The sequence below is a fragment of the Podarcis muralis genome, chromosome 15, assembly GCF_964188315.1.
Source record: "Podarcis muralis chromosome 15, rPodMur119.hap1.1, whole genome shotgun sequence".
Classification (NCBI taxonomy): Eukaryota; Metazoa; Chordata; class Lepidosauria; order Squamata; family Lacertidae; genus Podarcis; species Podarcis muralis.
The window spans coordinates 8,866,580-8,883,966 of NC_135669.1; the positions used below are offsets into that span (position 1 = coordinate 8,866,580).

Below are 17,387 nucleotides of genomic sequence, written 5' to 3' on the forward strand. Positions count from 1 at the left end.
GGGTCTGCCTATCCCTAGTTGTGAGGCATCAGAATTGCAGTTGGGAAGCATCTTCCAGGCAAAGAAATATTTTTATGGGGAAGGGCTCAGTGGTAGAATATCTGCTTGGTATGTAGACGGTCCCAGGTTCAGTCTCCAACGTTTCCTGAATATTCCCAGTCTGGAATCCTGGAAAGCTGCTGCCAGCAGGGCCGTCTTACCCATAGGCACTAGGAGTGCGGGGCACCCGGGCGCCAGGCTCTCAGAGGCGCCAGGCCAAGAGTCCAGGTCCCAAGAGTTGAGTCCAGGGAAAAGCCCGCCCGTTGGTCAGAGCGCCGCAGTGGACTCTTCTGCTGCGGGCAGCTCTGCGCCACGAGTTCAGCGGCGACCAAGCCAGCAAGACACTGAGGTGGCCGGCCGGCTCCTCCCCCTTGTGCACTTGGGACTGGGCAACCTGGGACTGGGCACTGGGTGGATCTTTGCACCCCTGCACCACATATGCTTAGGACAGCCCTGGCTGCCAGTCAGTGTAGACAGTACTGAGGTAGATGGCCCAATGGCCTGACTCAGTATAAGGCAGCTTGCTGTGTTCCTCTTCTCAGCACTGAGACTGGTTCTACCCACCAAACTAGCCAATGTACCCCGTTGTACCCTCGTAAAGCATGGATTTTACATCACAGCCAAGGTTTTATCTGGCTCTGGTATACTTCTGCATGTTCCTTGGCTCTGACTCAGCTCCTGGTTCATTTCTGACTGCTGCCTATGACTCAGTCCTGACACACAGACATCCTGCAGTGTCTCGTTATTTCACAAGCCACATGCACAAGCAGGCCCTAATCAAGCCTGGTTCTAGACAAGATCTGTTTACAGGTAGAATCCAAAAGTTGCTTTGCCTTGCCCTTCCTGCTGATATATGTCTAGTTGTGTGGGAAGCTCAGGCTCTGGCTTATCTACTGCTTTGTCATTTAAAAGTATTTATAAGCTGCTTAATAGCTCAGTTATTGTAATTTGAATAGCCACCAATTCTGTATTTAGATTGCATTGGGGTGGTTGACCCCAATGAGTCTTTACCAACCTGCCAACAGGTGGGGATATAGGTGCACCAGAAGGGGTTGCTCATCCTGCCAAGCATCTGTATGGGGTTAACCTAAGTGCACTGTAACTTGTAAAGAACAGATGCAGTGACGAGTTATGGCAGAGCCCTTTGAAATTATGTTCATGTTGAAGTCATGCAAATCCCAACTTACTTTTTCAGTGTACCAAATAAGTAATAAGTGCCCCCACGCCACAAATATTGTAAGGCTTTGCTGCCTTTATAAGCCATGGAACAAATCAGCATGCATGTTCTACTGCTGACCACTCTTGCTGTTTCCTTTATTGTCAATCTTTGCTAAATACCATGTCCCTGTAGGCTTTAGTAAATCCACGTATTAAAGGTACAAAGGTATTAGGGATTTGTGTGGACATCAAATCTCCAGCTCCCATCAACATCTTAAGTAATTTCAAAAAGAAATCCTAATGCCAAAGCAGGAGGGAGGCTCTGCTCTCCTGATTAAGAGCACACAGACAAGGCCCATCTGATTGTGTTTTCCCATCTGAATAATGAATGCGATTTCCATGCTAATAATCGCTTGTGTGGTGCTCTTATGCAACCTACAGAGAGTTAACCCTTGGGTAGGGCTTGCCTTTCACTGCCATAGTTTTGCATTGCTCTAATCTGCTCACATAAAACGGAGCGTTAGCATAAAGCCAGGAGCCTCTGGCTGTGCAGCCAAGCAAAGATGTGACTGACGTGAAAAGACGGAGGCTGCAATCATGTGCCCACTTAACTTTAAGAAGTAAGCTCCACTGAACTCCACAGGACTCTGTTCTGGGCATTTCTTACAGCTCTGGCCAATCCAGGGGGTTCATGCTGCCTGCCAATCATAGGTGCTGATGAGGTTGTAAATAGGGATGGACAAATCGGTCAGTTTCAGTTCTCATTTCTTTTTCAATCTTAAATTCCATTGTGCTCATTTCTGCATCAGTTTGCATATATATATATTTTTTAAAAAGGTGCTGATAAAAAAATTAGTGCTCAGTTTTTCTAATGTACAATGTTTTGCAAGTCTAATATATTCTATGTCTTTTTATTACACCTTTTTGTATACATTACTTGGTTGGAGAACTGCATCACAAATTCAGAGGAGTGCAAATTTCAAAAGATAGCTGCATTTTAGCTTTTTGTATTGTTTTGAGAAGAGTGAATGAGATCGTTTCATATTAAAAAATGTGAACGGAACCAAATTTCTTCCCATCCCAAGTTCAAAATACTCTTTCCAGCTCTACATGCACAGCACTATGGGGGAATAGCCAATGCATTCATTTTGTTAGTGCAAGGATTTACACTTGCACAACAAACTCCACCTCTATCCTTCTCCACCCTCTGCATGTGCTCAGTACCCACCCCAAATGTGCTGCAGAGGGTTGGGGAAAATGTTAGAAGACACAGGGAACTATGGTTTGTTCCTGGATTGCTCCAAAAGCAAACTATAGTTATCTGTATTCAGGTGTAATGCAGAAATGTGGAATATTTAAGAATGCAAACCTGAAAATAGCACAGTTTAATTTTCTTATTTATAGAATAAAAGCTTTCAATCGCTTTGTAATCACACAAGAGGAGGAGAGGGAGAACATGTCAGCCTAGGTGTTATGCATATACCAGGAAACCATAGGTTCCAGTGACATCCAAGCCAGCCCCCATTCTAATCTCTCTCCAGTGTTCCTGACATGGAACAAGTATGCAATGTGTTCTTAGGGAGGGATTACAGTTCTGGCTCCCACACTACAAGAAGTAGCAACAGCCACCAACTTTGTTAACTTGAGGGAAGGACCTTAGCTCAATGGAAGAGTATCTGTTTTGCATGCACAAGGTTCCGGGTTCAATGCCCAGCATCTCCAGGTAGGGAGAGAACCTTGTCTGAAATCCTGGACAGCTGCCACCAGTCAGCGTAGACTATGCTGAGTTGGATTGGTCCTGTTTTCGGACTTCCCATAGGCATCTTGTTGGCCACTGTGGCTTGTATCCTACTAAATACCCATCAGAGTTAGCTGTGTCCATTAATTTCAATTAGTCTACTCTGAGTATGGCTAAAACTGGATATAACCTTATGAGAACAGGTTGCTGAAGTAGGTGGGCCATTGGCTTGATCCTGCAGGTTCTTCATATGTTCTTAGGGGTGCCAAAAATAGCTGCATGTTCATGCTGTTGTTTTTATTAGATTCCTACAATATACAGTCATACCTTGGTTGATGAATGCCTTAGCAGTTGAACGTTTTGGCTCCTGAATGTTGCAAACCCGAAAGTGAGTGTTCTGGTTTGCGAACGTTCTTTTGGAAGCTGAATGTCCGGCAGGGCTTCCGCGGCTTCCAATTGGCTGCAGGAAGTTCCTGCAGCCAATCAGAAGCCACGCCTGGGAAGTCAAACGTTTTGGAAGTCGAACGGACTTCCAGAACAGATTCCATTTGGCTCCCAAGGTACAAATGTATAACAACACCATACACATATAAACTAAAATACTACACCCTAACCCCAAAGATGGAGTTTAGGCAATACATCCAAAATAACATCCAAGTAAGTCCCTATCCCAGACAACCATTTGTATAGAAGGTGATAAACAGTTTGTGCTCACAGGAAAAAAAATGGTAATGTCCATCTCCAGTTGTTGGTCTGCTTGCAAACGTGATCCCTGTTTTCTGTTTTCTTCAGAGAACAGTCTGAGCTCACAAAAAAAGATCTAGATCCTTGTTCACCTTTTATGGCAAGTGGTGCATTACCTTCCGGTTTTTATACTTGGAAATGTGCACATTGCTCTAAAGAACATTTCTAGGCAAGTAAGATATTAGTTTTGTTACGACCAAAAAACCTTTCCTTGCTTGCTCTCAGGTACTTCCCAAGGCATATTTTCTACAATAATACGCTGTTTGGTTTTATAGGGCTGTATAAATGGTAAAAAGCTACCAAATCGCAGTCCATAAAACCTGAAAAATTTAGAATGTAGCACTTTGCTAATGGCATATCCGGCACCTGCTATAACATGGCTAATGCTGTTTATTTCCATAAGAGGGTGTTTAATTCAGTTTTTAAAGAAATCTTATTTTAATTTAAAATGTGTCTTCCATAGTGCAAAGAATTAACATCATTCAAACTATCTTCTAAAAGAAGGAAACTTGGTTTTTTAAGGCGGAGTTTTTAATTATATTTCCATTTTGTTTAAAATTTGTAAAGATTTGTTGCTTCTGCTGCTATCAGGGCTTTGAAAAATGACAAACGCTGCATTCGTGTTTCTTTCTAACTCTCTCGCCTCTTCTTTTCATTACTGTCATAAAAAGAATTAGAGGACCTACTACGTGAGCGCATGGGGCATAAAACACAAAACACTTTCTGAAAGGTAATTTCCCAAGAATGCAAACGAAAACAACAGCACACAATATGTTTGATTGTTGGGTCTTGTCATTCATTGCGGCATTACACTCTTTCCCTGAAGCTACGAATAGCCTCCATCTTGAAAAATGACGCATATAAACATGAAAAGTGCTAATAATTTGCAAGCAGAAATGTTCCAGAGCCCCACTTGATTCTAAACAATTTTGTCAAACACACACACACACAATGTTTTATTTTCTTTATCGTTCAAGGGCTGCTGTGGTGATGTCAACTAGGAAGTGGCTTAATTTAATTCGAGAGGAAATGCGTCGCCCTCCCTAAAATGATACAGATTTGCATAACATTGGCATCTGCTCATTTGTGCATGTATGCAAATTTAGAAACGATAACTGTGATTTAAATAGAGTTACAACACATGCCACCATATAGTGGGGAAGGCTGAGGCCAGGTAACCCGTGTGTGCCTGTTCGGTCTGCTGCCCAGGTGCTGCTAAATGTTGGATGAGCAACTTGATGGTCCCCCTGGCTTTCCCTTCTTAGGGTTTTGTATTTTCATATTGAACTTGTGGGTGAGACAGCCTTTCAGACAGAGGACTCCTTCAGATAAAGGACTATACTTGGTACAGTGGGGTATATGGCCACACTACACACCAGCGAGTTTGGGAAGAAATTGATAGGCCGATTGTTGCCTGTATATTTTTAAAGGTGCACATCACATGGTATCTGTGCTGGTTCCAGATTTATGTCTTTATTTTCTTTTGTGGTGAGAGGGATGGACCTTTGTCCAGATGCTATTAGCTAGCTCTCCCACCTGCTTCACCCGAGCCACTTCACCTGAGTGGGTGCATTTTCTTCTTGCTACTGTTGCTCTGCCTCCGCTCTCTTACGCACACATACTTTCCACAGAGAGAGCAAGATTGCCAGAACATCCATCATTTTAATCTGCCTAGCGCCTACCAGATTCTGTTTTGGGCCTGCCTTGAGTGCTCCAGACACCACCCAAATGGGATATATATATATAAGGTAAAGGTAAAGGTACCCCTGCCCGTACAGGCCAGTCTTGACAGACTCTAGGGTTGTGCGCCCATCTCACTCAAGAGGCCAGGGGCCAGCGCTGTCCGGAGACACTTTCGGGTCATGTGGCCAGCATGACAAGCTGCATCTGGCTGAGCCAGCGCAGCACACGGAAACGCCGTTTACCTTCCCGCTGGCAAGCGGTCCCTATTTATCTACTTGCACCCGGGGGTGCTTTCGAACTGCTAGGTTGGCAGGCGCTGGGACCGAACGACGGGAGCGCACCCCGCCGCGGGGATTCGAACCGCCGACCTTTCGATCGGCAAGCCCTAGGCGCTGAGGCTTTTACCCACAGCGCCACCCGCGTCCCATATATATATATATATATATATATATATATATATATATATAAAACACTAAGCAAATCATACCTGAGTTTCTTTTCCGCTGAAATTCTACTCTGCAATGTTCTTAATGAAATGGCAAATCTGCACGGATCATGGTGGTGATGATGTAAAAGATGCTTTAGATAACAAGAAGCCCCTGGGGTTCTGGATGAACTATAATGCCCCGTTGGGCCCTTTCTAATATTCTATGATTAGGTGATTACATTTTTTGTGAATATTCCACCCTTTTTTCATGGGCTATTAAACTGCATAAGTACAAGTCGAAATGTACAACTTTGACATCGCTCAAGGCAAGGCACCGATGGAAGTAGGGAGTTCTTTTCCCGCATAAAATGTTTTAATGCCTTTTGTTCCTTCTAATGCATGGATTTAATAAAGCCTACAGGGATGTAATATTTACTGTCGGTTGACATGTCATAAATGGGTGAACTGCATCATTTTAACAATACATTAAGGAGTGTGTGAGTGCAATTTAAATCATATGAAATGTCCCTGCAGCTCCATCTTAAAAAATGCATGCACGTGTTTACGTTAAAGCAAAAGTACTTCGGAGACTTTAAGAGAGCATCGACTGCCTTCTTTACCAAAGACTAACTTAATCGTGATCCAGTGGGCAAAATGCAGTGTGACAGTGGCAAAACTGTTTCGTGTGTCTGTCCTGTTCCCATGCAACCAGTGCAGATAAATGCTTCTTTGCTGTTTTTATGAGTAAATCTCTGAACTTGTCTGTCAGTCAAAGTGACGTATGTAGGGCGGGAGAGGCAAAGATCTGGTCCACCTGCTCTGACTTCACCCACTGGCTTACCAAGCAGTTGTTTTGAGTGGTGCTTTCACATTATGTTTGATCATGTTAATTCTAGAAGGGCTAGTGACTTAAATGATAGCTTTAATGGGCCTGGAACAGCAAAATCCCTCAGCAGCTCTCATACCTTCGACACGCTTAATTGCATTGACCTATAGTTGTCTGTGGGTTGACTCACCACCTTCGGTTGTTGCATATGTTTAATTAGTTCCTACTTATGTCACACTTGTAGGCTGGATTATGTTCTCCTCAGGCAACTGGACTCTGCTGCAGGCTCATTCTAGCTTTTCGTGCAAAGGGTTGTCTCTATTTTCTCCCGTGAAATGTTGGAGCAATTTTTATATGAAGCCTCTGCTCCGTTCTGTAAAATGGGGATGCCTGTCAGAGTCTTGGTGGATGTTGATACTATATCAATGTTTTCCATTTTAGTGAATATTTCACATCAGTAATGATGCATATTTTATTCTTAATATGATAATTCTGTCATGTGCGCAGCAAACTTGCTTTCTTGCATTCCCCCTGGGCTAGAATTTCACTCTCTTCCTTTGTGCTACATGTCTTTAATCTTACTGCACAAATTTGCACCCTTGGGTGGCTGTAGGTCCGCCTTCCCCAAGCTGGTGCTTTCCAGATGATTTAGACTACAAGTCCCATCATTCCTGAGCACTGGGTGCGCTGATTAAGGCTGGTGGAAATTCTAGTCCAAAACACCTGGAAATCACCAGCTTGGGGAAGTCTGCTGCAAATTCTTCTGAGTTGTGAGCACACTCACTGAACTGCCAATTCATAGATGTGCTTGATGTGCCCCCATTGTCTCAATTCACAAGTTAGTTAGTTAAATCATCATAATAATCACCTTTCCTTTCTTAAATGGAACTGGAAGTACCATGCATGCTTCCTATTCAATCATGGACCAGATGTAACCTGCTGAGGTTCAGCAAGGTCGCTGCATCATTTGCTTTCAAACCCATATCATGTTAACTGCTGCTGCTGGCCAAATGTATCACGAATGTTGTAAACAACAACACCCAGGTCCAAGCATCCTATTTGGGCCATGATCTGATTTGTATTTGACCAGGATTCCTTCATGTGTGACATTTCCTTTCTTTTTCATTTGCAGGCAATGACAATGGCGAAACCCTCCCAGAGTCCATCCCGTCTGCTCCTGGGACACTGCCCCATTTTCTGCAAGAGCCAGACGATGCGTATATAATCAAAAGCAACCCTATTGTGTTGCGCTGCCGAGCTGTGCCTGCAATGCAGATCTTCTTCAAGTGCAATGGGGAGTGGGTGCACCAAAATGAGCATGTCTCTGAGGAGAGCATGGACGAAAGTACAGGTAAGGATGAAATTCCGTGTGGCACTGAATGAATTATCTGCTCCAAACACATTGGTCATTATCCTTGCTCACTTGTATCTCAGGTCTATGGATGGCTTTCTCCATTTTCCATTCCCCTGCCCCCCAGTCTTTGGCCATATTTGCACTACACATTTAAAGCAGTATTCTGTCGCTTTAAACAGCTTCCCCCAAAGAATCCTGGGTTTTGTAGTTTGCTAAGGGTGCTGAGAGTTTTTAGTAAATAGTTATTCTCCTCACAAAGTTCCAATTCCTAGAGTTCCCTACAAAGAGGGGATGATTGTTAAACTATAGGACCCTGGAAGTTGTGGTTCTGTTAGGTTATCAGTAAGGCTACCAATGGCTCCTCAGTCACGATGGATGTGTAAGACTTTCCCTATCAAATGCAATATGCCTCTGAATACCTGGTACTGGGAATCACAGCTATAGTATTCAGGTCCTGCCTTTGGGCATCTGTCTGGCCACTGTGAGATTAGGATGCTGGACTAGTTGGGCCTTTGGCTGGCTCCAGGAGGGCTCTTCTGATGTTCTTTCATGAGGGAGTTATAATCAGTGGCGGAGCTTCTGTGGTGGAGAGCAGGTGGAGAGCAGGCAGGGCGGGGCCAGTGCGCATCCCAGGGGCGGGGTGCATCACCTGCAGAGACGTGGCGACCAGCATGGGCAGGGGGGACAGCCACAATGGCATCCTACTGGGATCGCGCTGCCAGGGGCGGTGTGTTCCCCCGCAATCCTCTTCCTCCGCCAGTGGTTATAATGCCTGACTTTGGTTAAGATAAAACTTTCTTTTGGCATTCAAAGTGAACGTGTGAAGAGGGGCTTCTGTTTTCAGCTGACCATAGTTGTCATTGTCCATGCAAACACACAGAGAAGCCCCCTTCAGACCCACCTTCTCAAGAAGGGAAGGGAAGGATGGTATACACATGGTGGCAGAGGTGCCAGCTTACGAGAGTGATTTGGGGGGCAATGGAGTGCATGCGATGTCCCAACATCGTGCGTGGGATGTCAGGATGTTGGGAGGAGCCGGGGGTGGCTACATGGCTTCAGTGGCTGGTGGCTCCTTCTCCTTCTCTTCCTGGCTCTGCCACCAGCAGAAGGCTGCTCCAACTCTCCCTCCCCTCCGCAGCAGGTAGAGGAGGCGAAGGAGCCTCTGTGCTACTTGGACATTGGAGGGGCCTGACCCCCAAAACATAAGGGGGGCAAAAGGGCTTGACCCCCTTGAGCTGGCACTCCTGCATGATGGGGACATTAAGGGTGGGACCAAGACTCATTCATATGTCCTGCATCCTTATCTCCTCTATGTCACTTGTATGCCCAAATAGGTCTTGTGATAGCTAAATATGTTAACTGTGCAGTGAAAGTGTATTGACTCAGAATCAAGAGTCTTTAGGGTTGCGGTCTTAGAGGACTATGCTAGATGCTTTGCGACATTTTGCTGGCTTTTTCTTTGAGAATGGCTCTGCATAGCTTGCTGCCCCACGTTGAGTTGGGAACAGTCATGAAATGTTAGGCCAGCAGTTCACAGCACCGTAGTCTGACTCCCTTATTAGTTGTTTGGCAGCTAATGAAGCTAAATGGAAGAACTCTGTTTTGCAATAAAGGCATATCTGCAAAGCGAGAGCTTGTAAGGCTGGGGAGGGTGTTGAGAAATGATCCACAGATTTTATCAGGCTTCGAGCAAATCCTATATCCTTTCTCATTTAGAAACAAACATCTTGATAAGTATTGCAAACCAATTTAACGGTTCTGCTGCCTTGTAATCTCACAGGCCTGTGTTGTTATTACACACACACACACACACACACACACACACACACCCTTACACCCTTCCACTTTCCCAGATTGCTAGGCAACTCTGTGTCTTGGAAATAACAATGTGAATATAATATTCTCTTAGAGAAAACACACACACACACACACACACACACACACACACACACACCCTTGAATAGATAATAGCAAGGAAGAACATGCAATTAAAAATTGTCACATTTTCTAAAACGGTGCAGGAAATAAGTTGACTGACAGATTATGGGGAAGAAAAATACATCATTTTCATAGTGTCATCTTCCATTTTTTTTTTTTTTTTTTTTTTTTTTTGCAGCTTTAGACTGAAATATATATATAAAAATACATGAGAAAGCCTTCTTACAATTTGCCCCTGTTTTAGGAGTGGCTCATAGCACAAACTGGGCAATTTTACCCAGGGCACCACACATTGGAATAATTCCAATAGTTTGCACACAGCATGACCAAACCATGGTTTTGTGTAGTGTTCACGTTGAGGAACCAGCCTGGGTGAAGCCTTAGAATCCCTTTCTTTCTTCTCCTCCTCATTTGTAGCCAGAGGAAGGACCTTGTTTGTGCTTGCTCTTATCCAGATTTCATAACAGTAGTTGTACGATGTTCGTTTAAAATGCACATTAAAGAAGTTGTGGCTCACCTAATGAAAAAGTATATCTTGAGTAACAGCTGTACTTATTGCAAGCTGATAATGCTGCAAAAAATATTTATGGGTAATAGCTTTATTGTCCTTAACATTCACACACCCCATGGCTATGTCAAGAGGAATATTTGAATATATAGATAATGCATAAGATAAATATAATTGGTTTCTAGAGGAATCCTTGCATTGAGTACACTGTATTGCATATTCTTGGATTGTATTCTCATGCAAGACATCATTCTGTGATATCTGTATCAAAAGCAACCGCTGTCCTGGAAGCTGTTGCTAGCAGCAGACTATACTGTCAGATAGTCACAGTATTTCAAACTTTGCTTCTTTAAAGGAAAAACCCTAATAAAATGTAGTTCTTTAATCTCGTTGCTAAGATGAAGCTTTAAAAGACATTTTAGTTTCAATTAATAATTAGCTTTAAGAAATTCTAATAAGACTCTGCTTTTTAATTATCCACATCCAAATTGCCAGTACAGGTATTTCAGCCTGCAGGCATCTAATCATCAGAGAGATGAATCCACTTGTTCTGGCAATTGATGCTGCGTGGTCCCTTTAGTGGCACAGCTTGATGTTCCTTTTATTTATTTATATTGAGGCACAGATTGCATAGCCAAAAGGATAAGGGCATCCATCTTTATCAGAGTCTGAGTTTCAGAGTCTCCAGGCTACAGAGCCTGAAATTTGCCAGCCCAGCCTTTGAGCTTCCTCCTCAAAGTGGCTTTTACTATGTGAGACCCAACAGGAGACAATATAGTACAGTTGTCAGACTGCTGGGTTTGGCCGGCCTTATTGGTCTAAACCACTGAGCCTCTTGGGCTTGCCGACTGGAAGATCAGTGGTTCGAATCCCTGTGACGGGGTGAGCTCCCATTGTTCTGTCCCAGCTCCTGCCAACCTAGCAGTTCAAAAACACACCAGTGCAGGTTGATAAATAGGTACTGCTGTGGCAGGAAGGTAAACAGCATTTCTGTGCGCTCTGGTGTCCATCATGGTGTTCTGTTGCACCAGAAGCAGTTTAGTCCTGCTGGCCACATGACCCTGAAAGCTGTCTGTGGACAAACGCCGGCTCCCTCGGCCTGAAAGCGAGATGAGCGCCACAACCCCAGAGTCACCTTTGACTGCACTTATCCGTCCAGGGGTCCTTTACCTTTTCCCCTACCTTCCAAGGGACCACTGCAACCCCTCTAGTTATCTCCTCTTTGCTATCCATGCCTTCTCACATGTCCTTTCTGAGACGTGAGCAGTGGCAACAGAGAGCAGCATTTCCCAGTTGCCTTGCACTCTGGATAGATATGTGGATTGGGAATGGATTGCAGCAGCAAAGACGGTTCTAGGGGAGCACGACTGCACCGGGCGCGGAGCTTCTGGGGTGCTGCAGCAGGCACCACAACTGTGAAGTCCATTGGAAGGTGAAAGGTGGGAGTTGTGCTGGATTTTGCATTACACAAGGTGCCACTGAAATTTGAGACACTGGCAGCAGCAGAAGGTGGACTTGTTCAAGCAGTAATGAGGCATGCAGTGTGGTGGAACTGCCCTCCCAAAACTGATGACTCTGCTGTTTACCTGGACAGGGCTGGGACCAAGGCAGGGTTAGAACCATGTGAGTGCACTAAGTCAGGGCAGTGCCATCAATCCAGCAGCCCTGTTGCGAGCATCACAGCCCTGTCAGGATTAGGCTTGGATTGGCAGGCTCAGATGGAGGAAGAGTGAAACACTGCTAGCGATAAACACAATTCCGATGGTGAGGGATTTGCCTCGGTATCTCTGCAGACTCCCTTTAGCATATCCATGATTAAAAGAGAGGTGTGGTGCGGGTGGGAAAGAGGAGCTAATTGCAATAGGAATGAAGTCAGAAACGCAGTGCATGAGTTTGCTTTTGGATAAATCGATAGTCCATGGGCTGCCAGTGTGCTGGTTGGGTGGAGTTGGAGTCACTCTATGGCACAAGAATAATGAAAGAAAGGAATTTGCAGCTTTGCTGGGAAATAAGTAGCTGCGCTGAATTAATTAAAAAGTCAGAGTTCATTTATTACTGCTCTTTTTTGTAAATCTGTGTCACTTTGATGATCTCTCTGGATGGAAAACTTCACAGTTTCAAAATACTGAAATAAATTACAAAAGAGAGAACTCTGCCCATGCCAGCCCTACCTTGCTGACACTTTAGCAGCCCTGTTCTCCATTGTCCCTGCTACCACTAGGGACTGCAAGTCCTGTTTTGCCACTTGAGGCGAAAAGGGAAGAACTGCCTTGCCCTGATGCCACCACCATACCTGATGCCACTGGCACCACTTTTCTACTGCCACCTCCCCAGCTGGCAGAGGAGCGGTAACAGCATCAGTGCCAATTTTGGGTGAAATCTTTCCAAAAATCGCACAATTTCGGCCAATACCAGCGCCATTTCTGTGGAGATGACAAGGTGCCTCCTTGTGGGTTTCTGCTGCTTGAGGTAGCTGTTGTAGTCTGCATAATGATTGAGCCAGCTGTGGCCACTGCCATCTCTTTTCAATTCCTACCCTTGTTTGTGCTCAGATCTCCGGGCTTCCTATTATTGGCTGCTGTTCCTACTGTTCTCTAAGCCTTCCCACCTGCCCCACTTCCTGTGATGACTCTGACATCACAGCAGTTCAGCCAATGGATAAGTGCAGTTACCAGGAACCCATTATTTCACCTCTAGCTGTTACATCATTGAGAACCAGTACAGTGTAGCTGATAGAATGTTCAACTAGGACCTGGGAGGGCAGAGTTCGAATCCCCTCTCAGCTATGAAGCTCACTGGGTGATTTTGAGACGAGTCGCTAGCCACCAAACCTACCTCGCAAAGTTATTGTAACGATAACATGATGTGGCCGGGGGGGGGGGGGTAGAGAACCATGAGCACCACCTTGAGATTCTTGGGGAAAAGAATAAGAAAATAACATTTAAAAGCAAAATAATAAAAGCACATAAAAATGACAGGCAGCATTTTTGCTTCAGGTTTTGTCCATGTATATTTTATGTGACCTTTTTAAATCCTTCAAAGCTTAATTATATGCTTGTGAAAATGGTAAGTACCCTAGAATAGGTCTGCCCATAAAGAGATTCATTTGTTAGTACAGTGGTACCTCGGGTTACATACACTTCAGGTTACATACGCTTCAGGTTACATACGCTTCAGGTTACAGACTCCGCTAATCCAGAAATAGTACCCTGGGTTAAGAACTTTGCTTCAGGATGAGAACAGAAATCGTGCTCCGGCGGCAGCAGGAGGCCCCATTAGCTAAAGTGGTGCTTCAGGTTAAGAACAATTTCAGGTTTAAAACGGACCTCCGGAACAAATTAAGTACTTAACCCGAGGTCCTACTGTAGTGCTGTGAGTTTGGAGGGCTGTAGTTTGTTTGCCTAAGTCCCTTCTAATTCCTGGATCCAGTAGAGAATCAATTGCTGGAACAACCAGAGGAGTTTCTTGGTAATGGCCACCTAACTATGGGAGACACATGACTCCCTTAGGGTGTTAATGCTGTGGGCCCCTCCATTGTAGTCTTAGGTTGTATATAAAAAGGTAAAGGTACCCCTGCCCGTACGGGCCAGTCTTGCCAGACTCTAGGGTTGTGCGCCCATCTCACTCAAGAGGCCGGGGGCCAGCACTGTCCGGAGACACTTCCGGGTCACGTGGCCAGCGTGACATCGCTGCTCTGGCGAGCCAGAGCCACACACGGAAACGCCGTTTACCTTCCCGCTAGTAAGCGGTCCCTATTTATCTACTTGCACCCGGGGGTGCTTTCGAACTGCTAGGTTGGCAGGCGCTGGGACCGAACAACGGGAGCGCACCCCGCTGCGGGGATTCGAACCACCGACCTTTCGATCAGCAAGCCCTAGGCGCTGAGGCTTTTACCCACAGCGCCACCCGCGTCCCCTAGGTTGTATATACAGTATATGTAAATAAGCCAAATATCATAAAGACACCATGGTCTTTGATGTCCCTATTCTGAGGAAACCGAACCCTGGGTAAGCACCTGGAACCTGTGAAGTCTCACACTGTTCACAGATTGGGATAGTGTGCAAGGGGTCTGTAGATTAAATCAGTTTTCAACAACCTGGTGCCTATTCATAGACCCTGAGCATTGGACATTATCGCCAGGTCTGTAGTCCAAAAAACATTTGGAAGACACCTAGTTGAAGAAGCCTGGATTAAATTAAAATACTATTAATATCGACATCCAGAACAAATATTTGAGACAGACCTGGTGTGGTGGCCAAGGGATAATGAACCAAGATGTTTCTGGTGGAAATACCTGCCAGGCCATTGTCCTTCAGACCCTGCTATAGGGGAACAATAATGCTGGCCTACCCTATGGGTCGTATGTCTACAAACTGTTTTGAATATTCAGAAGAATAAATATATGTTCTAAATGGTTATAACAATAAATACTACATCTCCTAAGTGCTATTGGGGAGAAGGACTGGAAGTGGGGAAGAATCTCTTGGGGTGCCTCTACTCCCATATATACCAGGATGTTTATGTTCCTTCTCATGGCATACCAGAGGGAGGGAGCCTGACGCTTGCTGTGTCTCATTCTCATCATGCTAAAAAATGGTTTGGCATGATGTCAGAACATGACCGATTAATGGTAGCTTGCTTTGTCTGTTTCTTGATGGTGCTTGAGGGCACACGTCGTCCTTTGTTGTGAACCGAACGCTTCTAGGATGCAGATAAAGCTAGTTAAGAGTTTAAAATAAATTGAGAAAAAGGAAAGCCTCCCCCCCCCTTCAATTTTAACATTTTTGAGAGCATGCTTCAAATTGGCTCTAAAGTACTCCCAACTCCTGTTTTCCCAGTAGGATGAGACCTGCTATGAGTAACTAAAGTTTTCATGTCTGATAAATAAAAAGATTACAGCAATAACTGCTGTCAGCATTTTTCTCATTTAAACAAATAAAGCTGACAAATGATGAAGTTTGGAGCTTGCTCCGTTATGTTTAGCACATACCAAGCAATTATTCATCCTCTGCCAGCATTAGTCTGTCTGCTGCTAAACCACCCAGCAGTGCAGAAAGCTTATTAGCATAGCAATACCAGAGGCAAAACTCCCCATATTCTTTGAGGCTGTGCTGGATGACAAAGGATGATGCTTATAATTTGCACAATAATTTAAAGGGATGGGCTACCACTGTGAATTGGAATTACATAAGGTATCGGGGAACAATGTTGGTTTTCATTTATAATGCATTGGTTCTTACTCGAGTTGATTAGAGGTTCTTGCCATGTAATTTCTATTATTATCGTTCCTGTCGAGGCAGGGGAGATCTGTAGTTTAAGGAAACAGCAAAATATTTCCCCTCTCAGCAAGGAGGTCTCCCTCCCTAACTGCGCCTGGTGTGTCTGTCTTATTTGTTAAATTTGCACCCCACCCTCTGATGGAGACACATGAGGTTGTTCCATGTCACAAGTGGGGAAGCCAAATACGGCCCTCAAGGCCTTGTTTTCTAGCCCTTGGGCCCTTGGGACTCATCCTCCTCAGCCGCACTCTCATTTCCCCAGACCAAGCCCCTCACTGCCCTTACTTCACATTCTGCTTTAGTGATTTTGCCCTTGGATTGTGGTAATGACTCTTGCTTTCCTGGATAAAAGATACAGAGCTCTCTCTGTAGAAATTAGCTGACTGTACAAAGGTGAAACATGTTCCCCACAACTGCATCTTGCAGTCTGTTGGAGTTTGGCCTGTGGAAAATGGAGGGCTTCAGATCCCCACTCAGCCATGAATCTTATAGACTGAACCTTTAAGAATGTTGCACACATACACGTTTTTAAGTGTGTGTGTGTCTGTGTGTGTGTGTGTGTGTTATTGGCATGGTCTGCTAGGTTTTGGTCTCTTGGTTTCTGCTGTGCATTGAATGTGTACTTACTCAGGTGTCTGGTGGAGAAAATCTCAGCATATTTTCAAAATGTTTTCAAAAACCCTTTTGCTTTTAGAATATCAATGAGGCATTTTCACTTCTAAAACAAGAACAACACAGTGGCCCAGTTTGATTATAATGCTGAACACAGTTTAGCCCTCTGGAGGCCAGTGTCAAGGAGCCTAAGTGAAGCATCCCCCTCCTCACAGCCAAGAGGAGGACTTTTGCGGAGTTTAATTTCACTTTTAAATAAATTAATCTTAGACTTATGTTCAAACCGAAAACATTCAGCAACCAAGGCACGGATTCCGATTGGCTGCAGGAGCCTCCTGCACTCAGTTGGAAATTGCCTGAGCTGCATCGGACGCTCAGCTTCCAGAGAACATTCACAAACTGGAACACTCACTTCCAGTGTTCAGGAGCCAAAATGTTCAAGTCGCAAGGCATTTGGGATCCAAGGTACAACTGTATCTCGATCCCCCTTCAAAGTCTAGCAACCTCTCTTGGAGGATTACAGAAGGAAGTGAGGGCAGGGAGCAAATTAGCTAAACTCTGGACTGGTTTGGACTTTTTAATGATTTTTATTTCAAATGGTGAACTGTGTGTGACTGATTTTCCAATTAGAAATGCTTGGTTACTCCACCTCATGAACTGCTGCTCAGAATGAGATTTTTAAAAGCAAAGGATGATCTTCATGCATGGACCACAAATTATCAAGTCCCTACCTGGATACTTTTTAATCAATGAGCCTCATCTCAGTCTTTCTTCAGGCATTCAAAATAATGCATAAGGGCCCCAGGGATGGGTGCAAAATGCTGACCCCTCCCAGAGTTTGTGTGCCTCAGGCACCCTCAGCTTTCCTACATTGGGAATGTCTGGTGAGGCCTTCTAAATAAGTTTGTCTGAACATACTTAGAAGCTCCTTTCAGTCTTTCCAGCTCAACATATTAAGGTCATGGTGGAGCAGATCTGTCGAGAACATATTTCCCCCTCCTATTTGAGCCTCATGCATTATTTTTGAATGCTGAATGAGATCAAATCCATTGCGTTTGCAGAACTTAGCCAGTAAGCTGGG

The 17,387-nt window shown here is 44.6% G+C and overlaps 1 protein-coding gene across 5 annotated transcripts in view; it reads left to right on the plus strand.

Moving 5' to 3' along the window:
* UNC5D (unc-5 netrin receptor D) overlaps positions 1-17,387 on the plus strand; it is a 422,213-nt gene that overhangs the window by 193,129 nt on the left and 211,697 nt on the right. For all 5 annotated transcript variants that reach the window (XM_028707671.2, XM_028707672.2, XM_028707674.2 and 2 more), the window contains exon 2: positions 7,748-7,966. In XM_028707671.2, coding sequence (XP_028563504.2) covers positions 7,748-7,966 — 219 coding nt within the window. The remainder of the gene's footprint in view (positions 1-7,747; positions 7,967-17,387) is intronic.